The following is a 16,224-nucleotide window of genomic DNA, read 5'->3' as shown; positions in this document are numbered from 1 at the left end:
GGTCTAGAGTTACGTAATTCTTTATTTCAGGAAAAGTTTTTTCTAAAAACATATGCTTTGGAAGCAGAAAAATTCCAAGAGAAAATCCCTTGTGCTTCCCTCCCACTTAAGAGAAACTACATAGTAGGAGGTAACAGGATAAGGTGATTCTCACCAAAAAAAAAAAGTACCCACCTGCAATATGAGGGACTCCTTATCTCCTTCTAGCCGTGCTAAGCGTTCCTGGTAGGTTTCATTACTAGCAGCACTGTGGTGGTTTACCTGGGTCTAAAGAGGACAGAAAAAAAAAGAATACACTTAAAAGGCTGGAAAAACATCTTACCAGCTTCTAAATGAAATAGGGGATGCATGTAATTTGTGAGGACAGTTTCACTGATTATATGTACAAAACCACTCACTGAAACAGGAAACCACAAGATTTCAAAACTACCATGAGGAGAACCAGATCACATGCCACTGAAAGGTGTGTCTTGGAAGTTGGCACAACCACCCCCTGGATGACCTCACTCCTGGCCAGGAGACGCTCTGTGAAACTCTAGGCCCAGCAGTACTTGACTTGACATGCTGGGTCTAGGTTAGCCAGAGGCACTGCCTCCAGAGGCATGGTGACAATGAGGGCCTGCTCTTTGAGGAGACTGGAGAGCCAGTACCATTCACCAAGGGACTACATGGGAACAGCTTCTGCTCAGATCTTGGTATCTCCTAACTCTCATGCCAGGGTCCCCTGAAGCCAAGGTACACCGTGCTGCATGGAGGCCCATCCTGAACATCAGAGTGAGCATGAAGGATGGGGAATGTCAACTACAAGGCCCTTCACTCACACCTCTCTTCCCACCCCAATCCCACCCTCCAGTAAGAGCTTTGGTAGCCAGGCTGGCAGGTCACATTTCCTCGGTGCTAGAGCTGAAAGAAGCAAGCTAAGACAAAACATCTTGAGAAGAACTTAAATAAGAGCCAGAGGGATGCCAGAGCTAAAGCACAGGAAATGACAAGTGGCCAGAAACGATAGAAAACAGAGGAAAGAAAGAGGATGTGGAATGTCAGAGGAGAGGCAGAATCTTACAAATGCCCCAAGCAGAGACAGGAGGTGTCACTTTCTTGGGTGTGTCTGACCTGCTTGTGGGCAGAGAGGAGGGAAGGAGCTGCTAATGTCACTAAGCTGGCCCCAACACCTCCTTCCTCCATGGTGAATGGAAGACTGAAACCAAGCTGGTCTGCAATCGGTCACCCAGAGGCTTGGCACTCTGAAAAAGTAGATCTGATTGCTAAATGTGGAAATGAGTATCACATAATCTGAGCTGGTCCAGTGAAATCAGTGCTTCAATATTCATAAGGCAGGTGTCCACTACCCTAGAGAAAAGCCTCAATTGTGCAGAGGCAGATGTGAGAGATCCAGAGTTGGGCCACCTTGTCCTAGGCCATTTCCCCACATTTCAACTTTTAGTATGGGCTTTCGCACCACCCTTCATGAGAAAGGGCACCTCCTTCCTCCCCTGATCCTACCCCTTCCCAATGCACTGCATAGGTGAGGGAGGCAACAGAGCCATGCCCAGTCCTAGAACAGAAATGTGGACCAAGCATACTGCACTCAAGCCTAGAGTCTCACTAGTGAAAAATACACTGATTGTTTGTTGAAGGTGCAGCCAGAGGACAGACCCAGGGGCCACTCCCTAGGCCAGCTGTGCCAGGTAGCACCTGCTGCCACACTACTGTCTTCTGCTCCAGCCCCTCTGGAGCCTATGTCTTGTTCATTGTTATGGGAGCGCTTTCATGCCACAGACAAAGAGCCTTAACAATCACAAAGGACGTCTTTGTTAATGGTAGTTTATTGTTGTTAAATTAATATTACAGTTCTCACATCAAACTCTCTGACTAGAATCCAAGGGTATAATCTATATTTTCTCAGAACCTGAGAAGAAAAGATAGGAAAATAATTCTTAATAGCAGATCAAATTCTTCTGTCAAATAACTCACATGATGGTGATTTCCAGTGGTCAGAGAAAAAGGACCCAGGTGTCCAAGAGAGGCTCTGCATGCAGAACCCCAGTGCCAAAGTCCACATGGACACGGAGCCACCTAGCACTGGCAGCTGCCTGTTCTCTGGCAGGAAATGGAGAGGAGACTAAAGACTCCTTCCACAGACTCCAGCAAGCCACTGAACCAACTGTGCTTTATTCAAATGGTGTCCAGTATATTCTTCATTATAATAAAAGGTCTACCCATGCAATCACCCAGAGAGGCAACTGTTTTTACTAGTTGACAAAAAAGAGTAAGAAAGTTGAAATCATAACTTCAGTTAATAAAATTTGTGACCCAGATTCGATAACACATGCTACAAGGGGGTAAAAATCTAGATTCAGGCTAGAAGCTAATAAAAAAAGAGAAGCACAACCAGTTAATAGATGCACAGATCAGTATGATAAAATCAAATCAACTGCCTAGGAGAAGCGTAACTATTCTCAAGCAAGAGAGAAACTTCTTGTTTTCACAGAGAGATTTTGTGTAACAGGATCAGCAATACCCATGATGGCACCCTTAGAGTAAACAGAGCCCAGGAGAACTCATTGCTTTTGTGTGATGCTCTCAGAGTAGTTCAGAGGCTAGTGGGTAATATGGGCCAAAGGTGAAAGCAATTCTGTGGAATTAATATAATATGGTCCAGGTACAGGGCTGTAAATACACAGCAAGCACCAAGTGCTCAGCATGTGCCAGGCACTGTTCAGAGCATTTTGCCATAATGTTTGCATTTCCTACAAAAATGTTTCTATTGAGTAATTAAAATCTATTTGAAAATCTGGAAGCCCTGTTAGAGGACCTAGAACAGTGGTTCCTGATATTTGTCCCTCCTATAACAGATTCAAGGAGCCAACTCCTTTCCCAGCAGTCACACTGGTCCATACAGCAGTGGTGTGCTTGGCAGACAGGTCCCTCCCCTACCCCTAATCATTGTTCTAGAGGAACAGTACATTTCCCTCTTCTACAGGTCCTTCAGAATCACTGCTATTCTCCAGCAATCTTTTAAAAGGTAGTAAACGGCAGTGAGAGATAATGTTCCAGACAGAAGCCCACAGTATCCCTATCCTTTGCTTTTAATGAAGTCAGAGCCATGTGTTTTCATGATCTAGACGGGACTGGCACGTGAAAAAACTGTGCTGTTCAGAAAGGCCAGGATCAAATGCCACCTCTGTCTGGAGAAAAACTTGGAAAGCATCTGAGAACAGGGCCAAGAAGGGGATTGTCTTGCTGAATGCTAATATTCGTCAGCCAAAGGTAAGGATTTACCTTTGGGTGAATCTGCATAATCTGTATTCTTATAACTCAGCAACAGGTTCAGTCACGTTCTGGTGTCATTCTTGCATTATAAAATGACTACATCATCAGGGCATATTAGCTTTGTGGTTATCAAAATGTGATTCCAATTTATTGAGAAATAGTTTTAAAAGACCAAGTTAGGACACATCTCTGTTTTGCTCTACTTTAAAAAGAGCTTGCTTTGTCAAAAGGTATACCTGGTCCTTTAATAGTGGAATTGCAAATAGAAGGCTTGGAAGGATAGTGGGTCCCTGTGTGATTGCAGGTTTGATGTGTCCCTGAAAAGTCTCGTCCATGTTCCTGATTAGGCAAATCAGTGTTAGAGCAGTTGCCCAGCTCTCCATGCATGAAGTCAGGTTGGAAGAACCATGCCCACATTCCACAGAGAAGAAAGTACAACCAAATTCTGAAGGATGCTACATGCTAATTTTCTACTGCTCCCCACTGTGGGATGGCAAGTGACTAAAGGAGAGTATCATCCACCCCCTGTTCTACTTGTTAAGGATGCTCATCCCACAGATGAATATAAGAAAGCTAATTTTTACTCAACCAAAGACATTAGCCACTAGGCTAGACCTGCCAATGGACTGAGGTACTAAGTTGTGTTACATATATTTGATCAAACTTCCTCCCCCTCTCTTTTGATGGTTATTGCTACAAACGTGACAAGGCAAAAATCAATCTTGTCATTCAAATTTTCCATGGTCAGAGCTGTTTCTGATACTATAATTCAGGTTAGTTACCTAAAAATATTGTGAGAACGCTGTGATATGTGTGCCCTGTGGAGGTGAATCGTTAACTACAGACTGACAGTTCCACATCCTCTTGAATTTTGACTAAAGAATGCCACAGTGAAACATACTACCTCTCCCATATCATGGAACTGAATCAAGACCAGGACTTCTTGAACGCATGTTGTTAAGAACGCGGCACGTTTAGTCAAGATTATTGAAGCCAAACCAACTTTGTGTCTATCAAGCTTTCCTCTCAAGAAGCTGAAGAGAGTCTTGGACACAAGGAATTCATCCTCTAAAACTCAGATTTCTTGGAGGCAAATATAAAACAGAGCACAGAGTTGTCACATCAAGGTCTTCCATAGGCCTTGAGAGTAATATTCCAGAGTGTCTTCAGAAACACTGATGACACACCTCCTTGATTCTTACAGGTTATCCCAGGGTCTGTTTCTGTAAGACCCAAATTGCTATCACTGCTGAGGCTGGGCAAGCCTAATGTGCAGCATGAGCAATGAACAGCCTAAGGTAGGGCTATTTTCTAAGCCATCTCTAACAGAGAGGCCTCAGGAAGATGCAGCAGCTGTGCAGGGTATTCTATGGTTGGGATCCTGGAGTTGCTCACCATAGTCAATCGGCCTCTGCAGGGAGAGGACAGAAAGCGAACTCCGAGTAGGCAGGATGGAGAGGACTGGCTGACTGCAAGATTCCAGCAGGGACAGTCTCCACATAAAGGGCAGTTTGGACCATACAATGACACTAGCCTCACCTGAACCAAGTCCTGTCCCTACCTCTCCCATCCCTCCCCTTGGTCAGTGAGTAAGAAATTTACTCTTGATAAGTTCGTCATGCACAGAGAACTGGATGCTGACAGACTCAAGAAATCAAGATTTCCGCACCATGGAGAACATTGGATTTTAACTAGAGATGAGATTTTCAGGGGATAAGTAAGGTCCAGAAGAGAAACTATCATGAATTGTGGAGAACCCTAAATCAGCCGATTTTCCCCTTGTTCTCTTGCTAAGGAATAGGAACAGAGAAGACTTGTCTCTATCTTGGCAGAGAATTCTTCCGCACCCTGCTTTAATGGAATCTATTGTTTGTCCCGAGTAGGCTGAGATCATCACCTTTACTGAAATTCAGTGGCCCAAATGAGGGCTGCCATCTTCTTAGAAAGGTCCTCATCTCCCTGCCACTGGCTTGTTGAAATCCTTCCTCTGAATTTTCAAACTTAGGAACAGAGCATGGTAGTGGTGGTGCCATAAAGTTCTGAGGTTGTCAGTGGCCGTGTCCTGCTCTATGTGGAAAAAGCTGGTTTGCAACAAGAGACAGCTATGAAGCCAATGTGCAAACAAAAGCCAAGAAAAGGACTGGGGGCATTCTCATCCCTGGTTCCTGCTGTCTAAAGGCAGAGATATATTCCAGTCCTTCCTATTTGTTCCCTCTCAGCTTAGTTCAAACTGAATTTCTGTTATTTGCAACCAAAAGTTCTGGTTAATGCATTTGTCTCAAAAGGTGATCAACTGACTAAAATTTACTCCTTTGGAAACAGACTTGCAGGAAAGAATTCCTGCTATTTGGATATAGTACTGAATTGCAAAGGAATTCTGCCTATTGTTGCTTGATTTGCTTAAACCGGCAATTTTTAAGGCAGGGTTGCCAGTCCTAAGCCAACTGTAGTTAAAACCAGGATTATCATCAGGGGCTAATTGAGATCTACTTCGTGGCACAGGGAGTGTCCCTGTGGGATGTACTAGGATAAAAAGGGCACCCAGTCTCCTTTGTGTGTGGAATAGATGGCTTTCTATCCACCACCTGTTTGCTTCCATTCTATTTCCCATGTAGAGCAAAAAGGTTAAGACAGGGAATGAATACGAGACGCAAGAGGCCCATGGGCATCAACCGGGGCTGGTGGAGGTGGGGAGCAAGATGTGCGATACGAAAAAGTAAGTTCAAACAAAACAAGAAATAAACAGGAGCTCAAGTCTAAAAGATATAATGGTGAATCAGAAAGTGAATAAATGAAGGGTAAATAATAAATATAGCTAACGACTATTTAATAAGTTATGTTGAAAGAATTACATGTCAGACACAGCTGCATAAATGCCAGGTCTGGGTGCTGGGAGGCTGGGAGCTCTGGCTTCTGTGTTCCCCATATTTGGCCCAGCTGAACTTCAAGCGGGGGATCCCTGGGGACTTTCTTGTGGTGCTTCCATATTCGTGTACAGAATTCCTATTGCATCCTCCTCCCCAAGGTACCACCTTCTCTGCAGCAAGAGGACAAACCAAGAATAATTAGGAGGCTGGGGCTGCACCTAACCATGTGGAATCTCAGGTAGGTCACCTCATCTCGGGCTTTCCATCCTTTCAATAGAAAAAATTATGCTTCACAGAGAAGCAGAGAGGGTCAGTTAGGTCAATATACCTGAAAACCTGGGGGAATAAAACTACAGAATGCTCTTTATAGCAGGATGCTCTACAAATTCCTGTGTGATATAAAGTTTTTGAATAATCTTAGGAATATGGAAATGATTTTAAATTATAATTTAACAAATGAATTTAGCTAAATTGTAAATGAATTTAGCTTTGTTTAATCTAAAAGGCTACCGTTCAGTTAGAAGTATTTAATGCCTTCTACAAAAGGTTTTAATTCACTCTTTATGTGTAAGAGAACAACAGGGACAATGTTTCTGATCAGGACACCTAAGAATCTATAAAGGCCTGTACAAACAACCCAAAGGAACAATAAACAAAATACTTTCAGGCTGGAAATGAAAAACAAAACAAAACAAAACAAAAACAAAGCCTGTGTGACAGTGACAACACAGAACCTGACATTAGTTAACAGCCCTGGGATCACGCCTTTGGGCCCCATTGCTCAAGAGGAGTTCCCTTCTCCACTATCCCTGAAAAAGTGCTCACATTGTTGAGTCATATATTCATGGCCACATGTTTTTCTCTGGTACAAATATTTTATTGTGTACTGAAAGTATTATGTGCTACATACACGTTTATAATGAGTACACTGGGAATTTTTATAGCTAGTATAACCAATCATAAACACTTGGATTTTTATTTCTGTTCCAATCTAGAGGTTAGTTCAAATTTGAGTTAAACACGAACTTTTTAGCCAAGTTAACCTCCAGCAGCCTCCTCAAAGACATCACCCTCTGACTGCTGTGGCTGTTCAGATCCATGATGCTTGCTCTCTCCTGGCCTAGCCCTTCCACTGTAGCTTGGCCAAGGGATAGCCGTGTTAGGCTCTCTGTGGAGCTCTAGACAGGGTGTGAGTGCTTGATGACATGGCTGGGATCCTGCAGATTTGCCAGGGGCATGACTGCTTTATGGCCTGGCTGGCATCTGGCAGGAGAATGCGCCGTGCACATGTGCTCTGGTACACCTCAGGGATGCCGGGTGAGGGCAGTTCTGCAGCACTCCTCAGCTGGCAGGACCCAGATGATTTCCTGTTGGCACTGTACTTCACTGAACTAGGAGAAGGAGTTGGTTCCAGAGTAGTCAGATGGGGTAAGGGGAAGATTACAACAGGGGTGCCATTGGCATACAAGTAAGGAATGTGGGAAAACCTAAGCCATCAGCTCCTCCATGTGACAGCTCTAGCCATCATGTTGGTTTCTGAAGCCAACAGCTGCTTCTCAGAGCTCTTGCCTTGGGATCCTCAAGATGGATCTGCCTTCCTTTTTTGATATCAATAATTGTCATCTTGGATAGGTCAAGAGTCATATTTCCTTCAGTGCTTCTAATAAGCTATACATTCCAGTGCCTCCAGGATCTTGGCCACAGTACATACACTGTCCCAACTGGTCAGAGCATGTTAAATTATATGATGGCTCTTTGCCTGTAAATACGCTGAGATTCTGAACACAGCATGTTGGGTAAGCCTTGTCCTGGATAAGCCTTAAAATAGTTTCTCCTCATTTAGCCACTTAGGTGACATGTATTTTTAGCTGAATAAGAAAACAAAAGAAAATGTATAGTGTTTCCAGGCTGCCTGGTCAAGAGGATCTTATCAAAACCCAGAAAACCAGTTACAAGCAAACCATAGCTACCAGGCACAGGGCATCAGGGGAGATATCAGTTACTAAGGTTATATCTTAAGCTCAGAAGTACCACTCACATGCAACCCTTTTAGAAACTTAGAATACACAGATCTTAAAAGTAAGGGGACCTAAATAAATAAATAAATAAATAAATAAATAAATAAATAAATAAGACTGGTTCACAAAGGCTATACCCAACACCAAGGGAACCCAGTAGTGTGAGTGTAGGCAGGTGCTTATAGAAAAGAAAACTTCCCCTAGATTTTTTGATTCAGCAGTTTTAGAGCTTTCTGGCACTTATTATAAACCCAACCATTCCCAGAACTAGTTTACTTTTTCTAGGTGAAGAACGGTTAAGCCAATCTACCATCTTTGGCACAGTGTTAAAGAAGTTTCTTCCAAATGCAAAGTGGATAGAGTGCAATCAGATCCTTGGCAACAGGAGTCCAACAAGAGAGAGCCTATCCTGACCTTGACCCTTATGCCCTCCTCCCCCCGCTCAATCATATATAAGGGGAGGTTAAGTATTGCTGATGGAGTTATCATCCAATGATCTAAATGTCTCCTTTTAAGGAATAACAAAGCAGAGTTCATAAACAGCAAGTAAATGGCTTCTTGGTTGATGAATGTTCATGTCATCACACTCCACGCATGCATTTATTCAATGACTTAAACATTCCTGAGCACCCACTAGGTGCCACTTTATGTGCTAAGCAATGATTTAGTCCCTGCCCTTAAAACGATCTGTGGTGGGGGCCGCGGTGGCTCTGGCCAATCATCCTGGCCAGAGGACAACTCGCTTGAGGAGGCGAGGCTATGAGTTCAAGGACAACCTGAGCAACATTACAAGCTCTCATTGATTAACAACAACAACAACAACAAAAATGCTCTGTGGTATTTCAGGAAAGAAGGACAGAAGGAAAAAAGAAATCAACCTTTGCAGCAGGATGTAATAAGTACTATCATAAAGAACTATATGCACACAAATGAGAGGAGAGACAAAAACATTTCACCCTCAAAAGAGAGAAGTGGCTTTACAGTGGAGGTACCATTTGAATGATTGAGCCTGAAGGCTATAAAGGAATTCCCCCAGGAGAATAGAAGAACAGCAGCTTTGGACATAGCCTTCCCAATACGGAGATGCTACCCATGAAGCTACGATGATCACTACCCTTCAGAGATTCTGCGCTTCCAGAACGAACACAGCAAACACAGGATACCTTAAGATGAACTGGCCATGCTCTCCAACCAAAGGGGCTGGCATGAAGCTCCTAACTGATCTTCCTGGGAAGCTAGATTTGTAGAGAAACACATTTGATTTACCAAGATTTTTTTCCCAAAAAATTATAACCCTGGCTAAGCTTGGTCACTGCTAAATTATCTTTATCTGGTGGCTCGACACCTAAAAGGCTTTAGCACTGGGCTGCAGAAATAGCATTTGTATGTGTGCTGGTATCCTGTGAAAAGAGAATGTGAAATCCAGGAGGAGAGTAAGAAGACAAGTCTTTGAAGACAGTCCTCTCCGTGCCAACTCCAATAGAAGCACTGAGTCGTTATTACTGAAAACACCTTCAGAGACAGTGCAGCAGGATTGGGTGTTAGAGTTGGGGTGGCACTGTGACTGTTTTAGCTCCCCTGGAGGCTTTAGAGCCTGGTGTGTCTTCAACTGCCTAGACCTCCCATATGAGCAACCAACATCATACAGGCATGAAAAATCCAAAGTTGGAGAACACAGAATTAGGCAAGGACCAAAGTGAGGAGCTGCTCCTTGGGTCACAAGAATGCCACAAATCCTACAAGATTTCGAAATGGAAATGAATACAAAGGGAAATGCATGGAGAAGATTACTTGGGAACTACAGGCAGCAAGAATAACATGACGGAAGGAATTTAAAAGATGACTATAGGAACAACGCTAGCGCTCACTGGAGGGAGAAGAGATGAACAAGCAGGCTAACAAATCACCAGGAATCTTAATGGTGAAAGGAAGGTAAGTTACAAGGCAGCATGAAGAGGCAAGCACAGGGTCAAAGACAGTTTTGGGTTTTTTTCCTGAGAACTTAGGAGAGAATTTTCCACCAAGGGTAAGGGACAGATTGGCAGGGAGGAGCTGAGAGAAGAAACAATCAGAGGAACAACAGAAGCTGGAACAGGATTGGGTCAAGGACAGGATACTGGGATAGCCTTGGCGGAGAGAAGGGACTCAGCCCATGAAACAGAGGGATGCTGAAAAATGATAGCTGAAACAGTTACATTTTGTGGTGAAAGGGAAGAAGCATCAGAGACTCAGCTCACTTTGGCTGTATTTTTTTCTTTGACATTGGTAGTGACATCAGTTGAAAGGAGAGTATGAGGTTGGAGACAAATGGGAAAGTGTGAAAGAGCTGCTATGGAGGATGGGAGGGAGAAAAGCAGGGATGAGTCAAAGGATCCCCAGGTGCTGTTGCCAGCCCACAAAACCACCAATGGCTGTGCTGCTCTGAACTGCCCACAAGCTGTTCAGCAAATGATGGTGGTGTGATGACACTTTGTAAAATCCCACTGAGTAAAAGAGGCCTCTCTTCAAGGAGCTGGCAGGAGTCACAGGTGCTGGGTGTCAGAGATGGCAGAATTCCAGCTTCTAAATTATACCAGGAAACATGATGTGCAGGCACCTTGGGTGTGTTGGCTAGAAATAGGAGGTATCATACAAAATTGAGGATAGCTAGTGCTCTTGGGTGACCATACCCACTGGTGCCTTTCTCCTGGGATGGAAAAACCTCTTTTCAGGCTCTGGAGTAACCAGAGGTTGTTAGTTCTGACCGATGTCATCATCCCCATAACTAACACTTATGAAGTGCTTCCTAAGCACTTAACATATATGGAACTGGCTGGGTGCAGTGCCTCATGCATATAATCCTAGCACTTTGGGAGGCTGAGGCAGGTGGATCACCTGAGATCAGCAGTTCAACACCAGCCTGGCCAACATGGCAAAACCCCGTCTCTACTAAAAATACAAAAATTAGCTGGGTATGGTGGCTCATGCCTGGAATCCCAGCTACTTGAGAGGCTGAGGCAGAAGAATCACTTGAACCCAGGAGGAGGAGACTGCAGTGAGCTGAGATCACACCACTGCACTCCCAGCCTAGGCAACAGAGCTAGACTCCGTCTCAAAAAAAAAAAAAAAAATATATATATATATATATATAAAATTGTTTATCCCTATATTATAGTCAAGGAAATTGAATTCCAGGAAGGTTAAATGAATTACCCAAGTTTACACAGAAATGAGATATGAGCCCAAGGAATCTAGATCCAGGATCCACGAGTGTTAAGAGCTAACTAGTAGAACAGCCTTCACAGAAGCTGCGGCCTCTTTCTGCAACTTTCACTGCAGCCCAAAATGCAAGGCAAGGCAATGTCTGGAGCAAGCGTGCATGTGTGTCTGCCTTTGCAGCTCTCTGGCCCAAGTGGCCAGGCTACTAGATTAACCATTTGGGCACCAGATGACATAGAATAAAGTCTCACATTAGCAGCTTGAGTTCATTCTACCTTCTACTGCAGAATCCAAGCCAACTGCATGGGGGACCCACAGTGATTCCATTTTCTTTGTGACTTCGGGTTGGAATGTGCTTAAGCACTGAGTGTGCTGGAAGCCAGGAAGCAGTGTGAAGATGCTGACAGTCTGGGATTTCTGTTCCTGGGAAAATAAACTCTTGCTGAAAGAGCAGTGATGGGTCCCACAGACCCTGCTTGGAGCTATTTTTAGAGGCATTTTCATGGCTGTGTGGGTTGGATCCACTGACCTCAATGTAGGACAGGTGTGAGCTGTTTGTGAGTCAGGAACCAAATAGCCGAGGGGGCTGAGACCCTCTGGATACTTGTGGCAGGGGACTACCTTGTTCTAGGCTTTGTGTGTTACAAGAATGAACTAGAGCATCAGCCCTGGTCAGCCTTCACTCAGCAACCAAAGCCAAGCTGGCCAGATCCAGCAGCCAATGAGACCTCTTGTCAGCTATGGTGGTCCAGGTTGCAGCTGCCTCTTCTAGGTCTTCAGTACGCTTGGTTTGAGACCTTGATCTGGAATGTGGGAAGGGGCATAGAGCTGAAGGACTGAATGGCCTGAGAGGCACTTCTAGGAGAGAACCTGGTCCCATCTCTTCCTCTTTCAACTTCCCCCTTCTTGGTAATCGCTAACAGCAGTTAAGGGCACACATGTTACTAAGTGTCTCTCATATGTATGATACTGTGCTAATTCTATTATCTTACTTAGTCCTCATAAAGCCTGTATGTGGTACGTACTATTATCTTCCTTATTTTACAGTTGAAGAAATCCAGGCTTTTGAGATGATTTACCTTGGACCACACAGCTGGTAAATGTGGCAATGCCAGGATTCTAATCCAGGCCTCACTCCAGACTGTATGTTCGTAACTATAAGATTAATAGTATACACTATCCCATCCCACAAAGGCCCTGGAGTAAGGTTTCTTTTCTGAACAAATATTTTCCCTCCAACTCTGTGCCTCTCTGAACATAGATGCCTCCCCTCTCTACCACCTTGGACTGATCAAAGGGCAAGGGCTTCTACTCTGTGCACCAGGCACCTCTTCTTCTAGAATCTATGCCCTCTGTAAAGGAGAATGAAGAAGACAGTGTTTCTACTTCAAAAACATGAGTTCAGAGAAACCAGCTCTCCCAGCCACCTCAGCTGAAGGAAGCACAGGAGAAGGGGTGGGTGGGTCATGCAGATGGGAAGTGCTGCAGACCTGGGCTAAAGGAGGTGGGAGGGAGTAAGGGTGAGTCTGAGGGGCCCATAATCAGGGTCATAAAATGAAAGGTGATTTTTGTTTTTGTTTTTTAAAAGATTTAAAAAATCTGGCAGTAGTGATTAGGGTAGAGAATAGGGAAAATACTCTGATCACACTGCCTATGACACGTCTAACAATTTGAGTTTTGCTTTTTTAATATGCTCTCTAAAATTCCCAAAGTAGGGCCAGGTGTGGTGGCTCACCCCTATAATCCCAGCACTTTGGGAGGCCGAGGTGGGAGGATCTCAAAGTCAAGAGATCGAGACCATCCTGGCCAACATGGTGAAACTCCGCCTCTACTAAAAATACAAAAATTAGCTGGGCATGGTGGCACACGCCTGTAGTCCTAGCTACTTGGGAGGCTAGGGCAGGAGAATTGCTTGAACCTGGGAGGTGGAGGTTGCAGTGAGCCGAGATCATGCCACTGTACTCCAGCCTGGCACCTGGCGACGGAGCGAGACTTTGTCTCAAAACAAAAACTAAAGCAAAAACAAAAATTCCCGAAGTAGAAGAAAAATATCTGTTTTGCTATGAGCCATCCTAGGGGGTTCTGAAGTCCCCTTGCTTCAAGTTTCTCTAAGCAAACTTCCAACTGTCTACAGGACCCAGAATACCCAGGGTCCTGGGACAAGAAGGGCCTTCTTACATTGCATCACTTGCAAAATTAGTTCCTCCACACATAGAAAGTCTCCTGTACTAGGCAGAGTTACAATATCTGCCCCAGGGGCTGAGACAAGGCTCTGACAATCCTAGGCACATGTTGGCTGAAAGGATTTCTTGATTAAAAGTTTCCTTTGGGATATAGGGAAAGAAAGACCAAGTGATGGAAAGTGCATTTCTTACCTATTTCCTGCCAGTATCTCCCCAGTGGGGCTTTTTAAAAGCTAAAGATGATGCAAACCTTTGCCAACACATCTGGTCATCTTGGCATGCTCTCTGGTGACCGTGATGCCCCAGGGGCTAGGCACAGACAGGATTTCTGCTGGGTTCTAAAGCAATAATTTTCTATATATTTGGCAGAGAAGATGGATAAAGAGAACTAGACTGGGAGATAGAGAACAGGGTTCAAGACCAGGCTGCACCACTAATAGCTATGACACTAATACCATGAGGTTCTTAGCCTCTCTAGGGCTTTGTTAAATGAGGGGTTTGTACTAACTGATCCCTCCAAGCCCTCAGCCCTATAATTGTGTTCAGTTTCCTTACTTTTCCCAACATAGCTTACCATATACCACATCACAGCTAGAGCAATTTTCTTAAAATACAAATTGGACCCCACAGTGTATCCCATGTTACTCCCCTGCTACAAGTCCCCCAGCATACAAACCATGTGGCCCACAAGCCTTACTGTGGCCTTAGCTGTCCTACGTGATCCTCTGCCCATCTCTGCTTGCCATCACTGCACTCAGCCACATGGGCTCTCTCTCAATCTGGAGAGATTGAGAGAGTCCATCTTGATTGGCAGACTCCATCTTGCTTTAGGACCTTTGTATACATCATCCCCTTTGCCTGGAATGTTCTTCACCCCATTTTTCACCTGACTCATTCTTACTACTCGTTCCGTTTTCAGCTAAGTGTAATTTCCTCAAACGCCCTGACCCTTCCTTCTCAAACAAAACATCAGTCCCGTGTCTTCTATTGTTCCTCCAGGCACACTTACTGTTTGTCATCTGAGGTTTATTTCCTGGGACTGTTTCACCTACGTCTCTAGCACCAGGTAGAAGATCCACAAGAGACTGGTTCTATTGTGCTCACTACTGTACACCCAGTACCCAAAACTCAGTAAAGATTTGCTGCATGAGTGCTGCTGCACTCACACAAAAGCCAGCCAGCTCAGTGTCTGGGAGTTGGGGTCCAGGGACCTGCATGCCCCTTCCGAGCTGGACGCTTCCTGGCTCTCCTGTCCTTCTGCAGTTACAAGGTCAAGTCTCTAACCTGTCAGCTGCTTTTGCCCTTCCTGCCTCTGAAAAATATTCAGCCTAAAATCCCTGAGTGTGAAAATAAATTCATACCTATCTTAGTCAATTTAAAGGCAGCCACAAAAGAGGAAACAGCCTGAATTCTAGGAGTGCGATGCTACTCCAGCCCCCAACGTTCATTCATTCCTTGCTCATACCACACACTAAGGCTTATCTAAAGAAAGGGCATGAACAACTTGCAACATAAATCCTCAGCTTCAGAGCATTCAAAAGAGAACTCCCTGAAAGCTTTCCTCTGGAAATGCAGAAGCTGATTCTGCTGACAGCAGATGTGTCCTCCACTGGATAAAATCAGAGTGAGAATGAGTTAAACAACTTCCGAATTCAGTGCATTTAAAAAGGCAGCAGCTTCCTTTTCAGTTTGTCCTCAAACTGAAAAGCAGTGGGCACAGTTTTCTGCTCACGGTGTTTGGAGCCACTGACTGTTTAAGTGCCAAAGTTAAAATAACCAACTTTCCTCACTCCATTCTTGCCTTTCTGTACAAGAGGCTCATTCACTAGAATGTCAGTGGAGAAACAAAGACAGCTGACTGTTTTCTCCCTGGTGTCTATAATTAGATTCTCATGAAGCACTGGGCCACAGCAGGGCTCTGCCGGACAATACCTCCCCCCACCATACACACACACACTCACCCCAAAACACCCTAAAGTGTCTCCCCCTCACTCATCTCCACGGAGACCCAGACAAAGCAGCCAGTCACTTACCCTCTTCAGCCACGAGAAATGCTTGTAAACATCAATGTCCCCATCCATGCTGGGCACCCATGTCAGCAGTTAGATGACTTGGTTGAAAAAGCCCTTTTGCTGGCTGGAGACCAAGTTCTCTCCTCCTTGCCTCTGCTCACTCCCCGCTCAAGAACTCCAAGCTGTGTTCAAATTTCCCCACTTCCCTGGCCTGTGTCCTTCAGCCTCTCCCTGGACAGTTTCAGACACACAGCGACTCAGAGCAGACCATGCTGCTCCAGTGTCCTCCCCGACCGCCCCCACAGATACATACGCGCGCGCACACACACGCACCAGGACTGGGATTCAGAGCCCTGCAAAGAAATCAAACCTAGCACAAAGGTGGGGGAAAAAGAAAGACTTGGACAGGAGTTGTAAACACAACACACAGGCACACACACACACAGGCACGCACACACACACACACACACACACACACACACACACACACGGGACCGTTCTCAGTGATAATACCGGAGCCTGCCAGAGGGAAGCAGTCCTGAAGAAAATTCCTTGTCTGGCTTCCCCCTTCTGGAGTGGCTGGAACTCATTACTGAGAGCCCCGATTTCCTGTCTCAGCTTCACTCTGCATTTACCCAGGGCTCCCAGCTGCTCTCAGTTTATTTGGGACTGG

The 16,224-nt window shown here is 44.9% G+C and overlaps 1 protein-coding gene and 1 long non-coding RNA gene across 31 annotated transcripts in view; one reads left to right on the top strand and one right to left on the bottom strand.

The window, feature by feature from the left end:
* PPFIBP2 (PPFIB scaffold protein 2) overlaps positions 1-16,224 on the bottom strand; it is a 141,655-nt gene that overhangs the window by 63,546 nt on the left and 61,885 nt on the right. For 16 of the 24 annotated variants that reach the window (XM_035265687.3, XM_078340422.1, XM_078340424.1 and 13 more), the window contains one exon: positions 175-267. In XM_035265687.3, the coding sequence (XP_035121578.1) occupies positions 175-267 (93 nt within the window). Of the gene's footprint in view, positions 1-174; positions 268-15,572; positions 15,783-16,064; positions 16,208-16,224 lie in introns of those variants that run through there. The other 8 variants (XM_078340432.1, XM_017977880.4, XM_078340426.1 and 5 more) reach the window with 2 other exon arrangements.
* Positions 1-16,224, top strand: part of LOC118145808 (uncharacterized) — a 71,339-nt gene that overhangs the window by 14,503 nt on the left and 40,612 nt on the right. Inside the window, exons 3-7 of one of the 7 annotated variants that reach the window (XR_004731285.3) lie at positions 3,126-3,270; positions 6,299-6,378; positions 8,444-10,090; positions 11,644-12,452; positions 14,539-15,320. This is a non-coding gene — a long non-coding RNA (uncharacterized LOC118145808). Of the gene's footprint in view, positions 1-3,125; positions 3,271-6,298; positions 6,379-8,443; positions 10,091-11,643; positions 15,321-16,224 lie in introns of those variants that run through there. The other 6 variants (XR_013523283.1, XR_013523281.1, XR_013523285.1 and 3 more) reach the window with 6 other exon arrangements.

The sequence above is a fragment of the Callithrix jacchus genome, chromosome 10, assembly GCF_049354715.1.
Source record: "Callithrix jacchus isolate 240 chromosome 10, calJac240_pri, whole genome shotgun sequence".
Lineage (NCBI taxonomy): Eukaryota > Metazoa > Chordata > Mammalia > Primates > Cebidae > Callithrix > Callithrix jacchus.
Note: the sequence above shows the minus strand (reverse complement) of the source record. Positions and strands in the feature narration are given on the sequence as shown.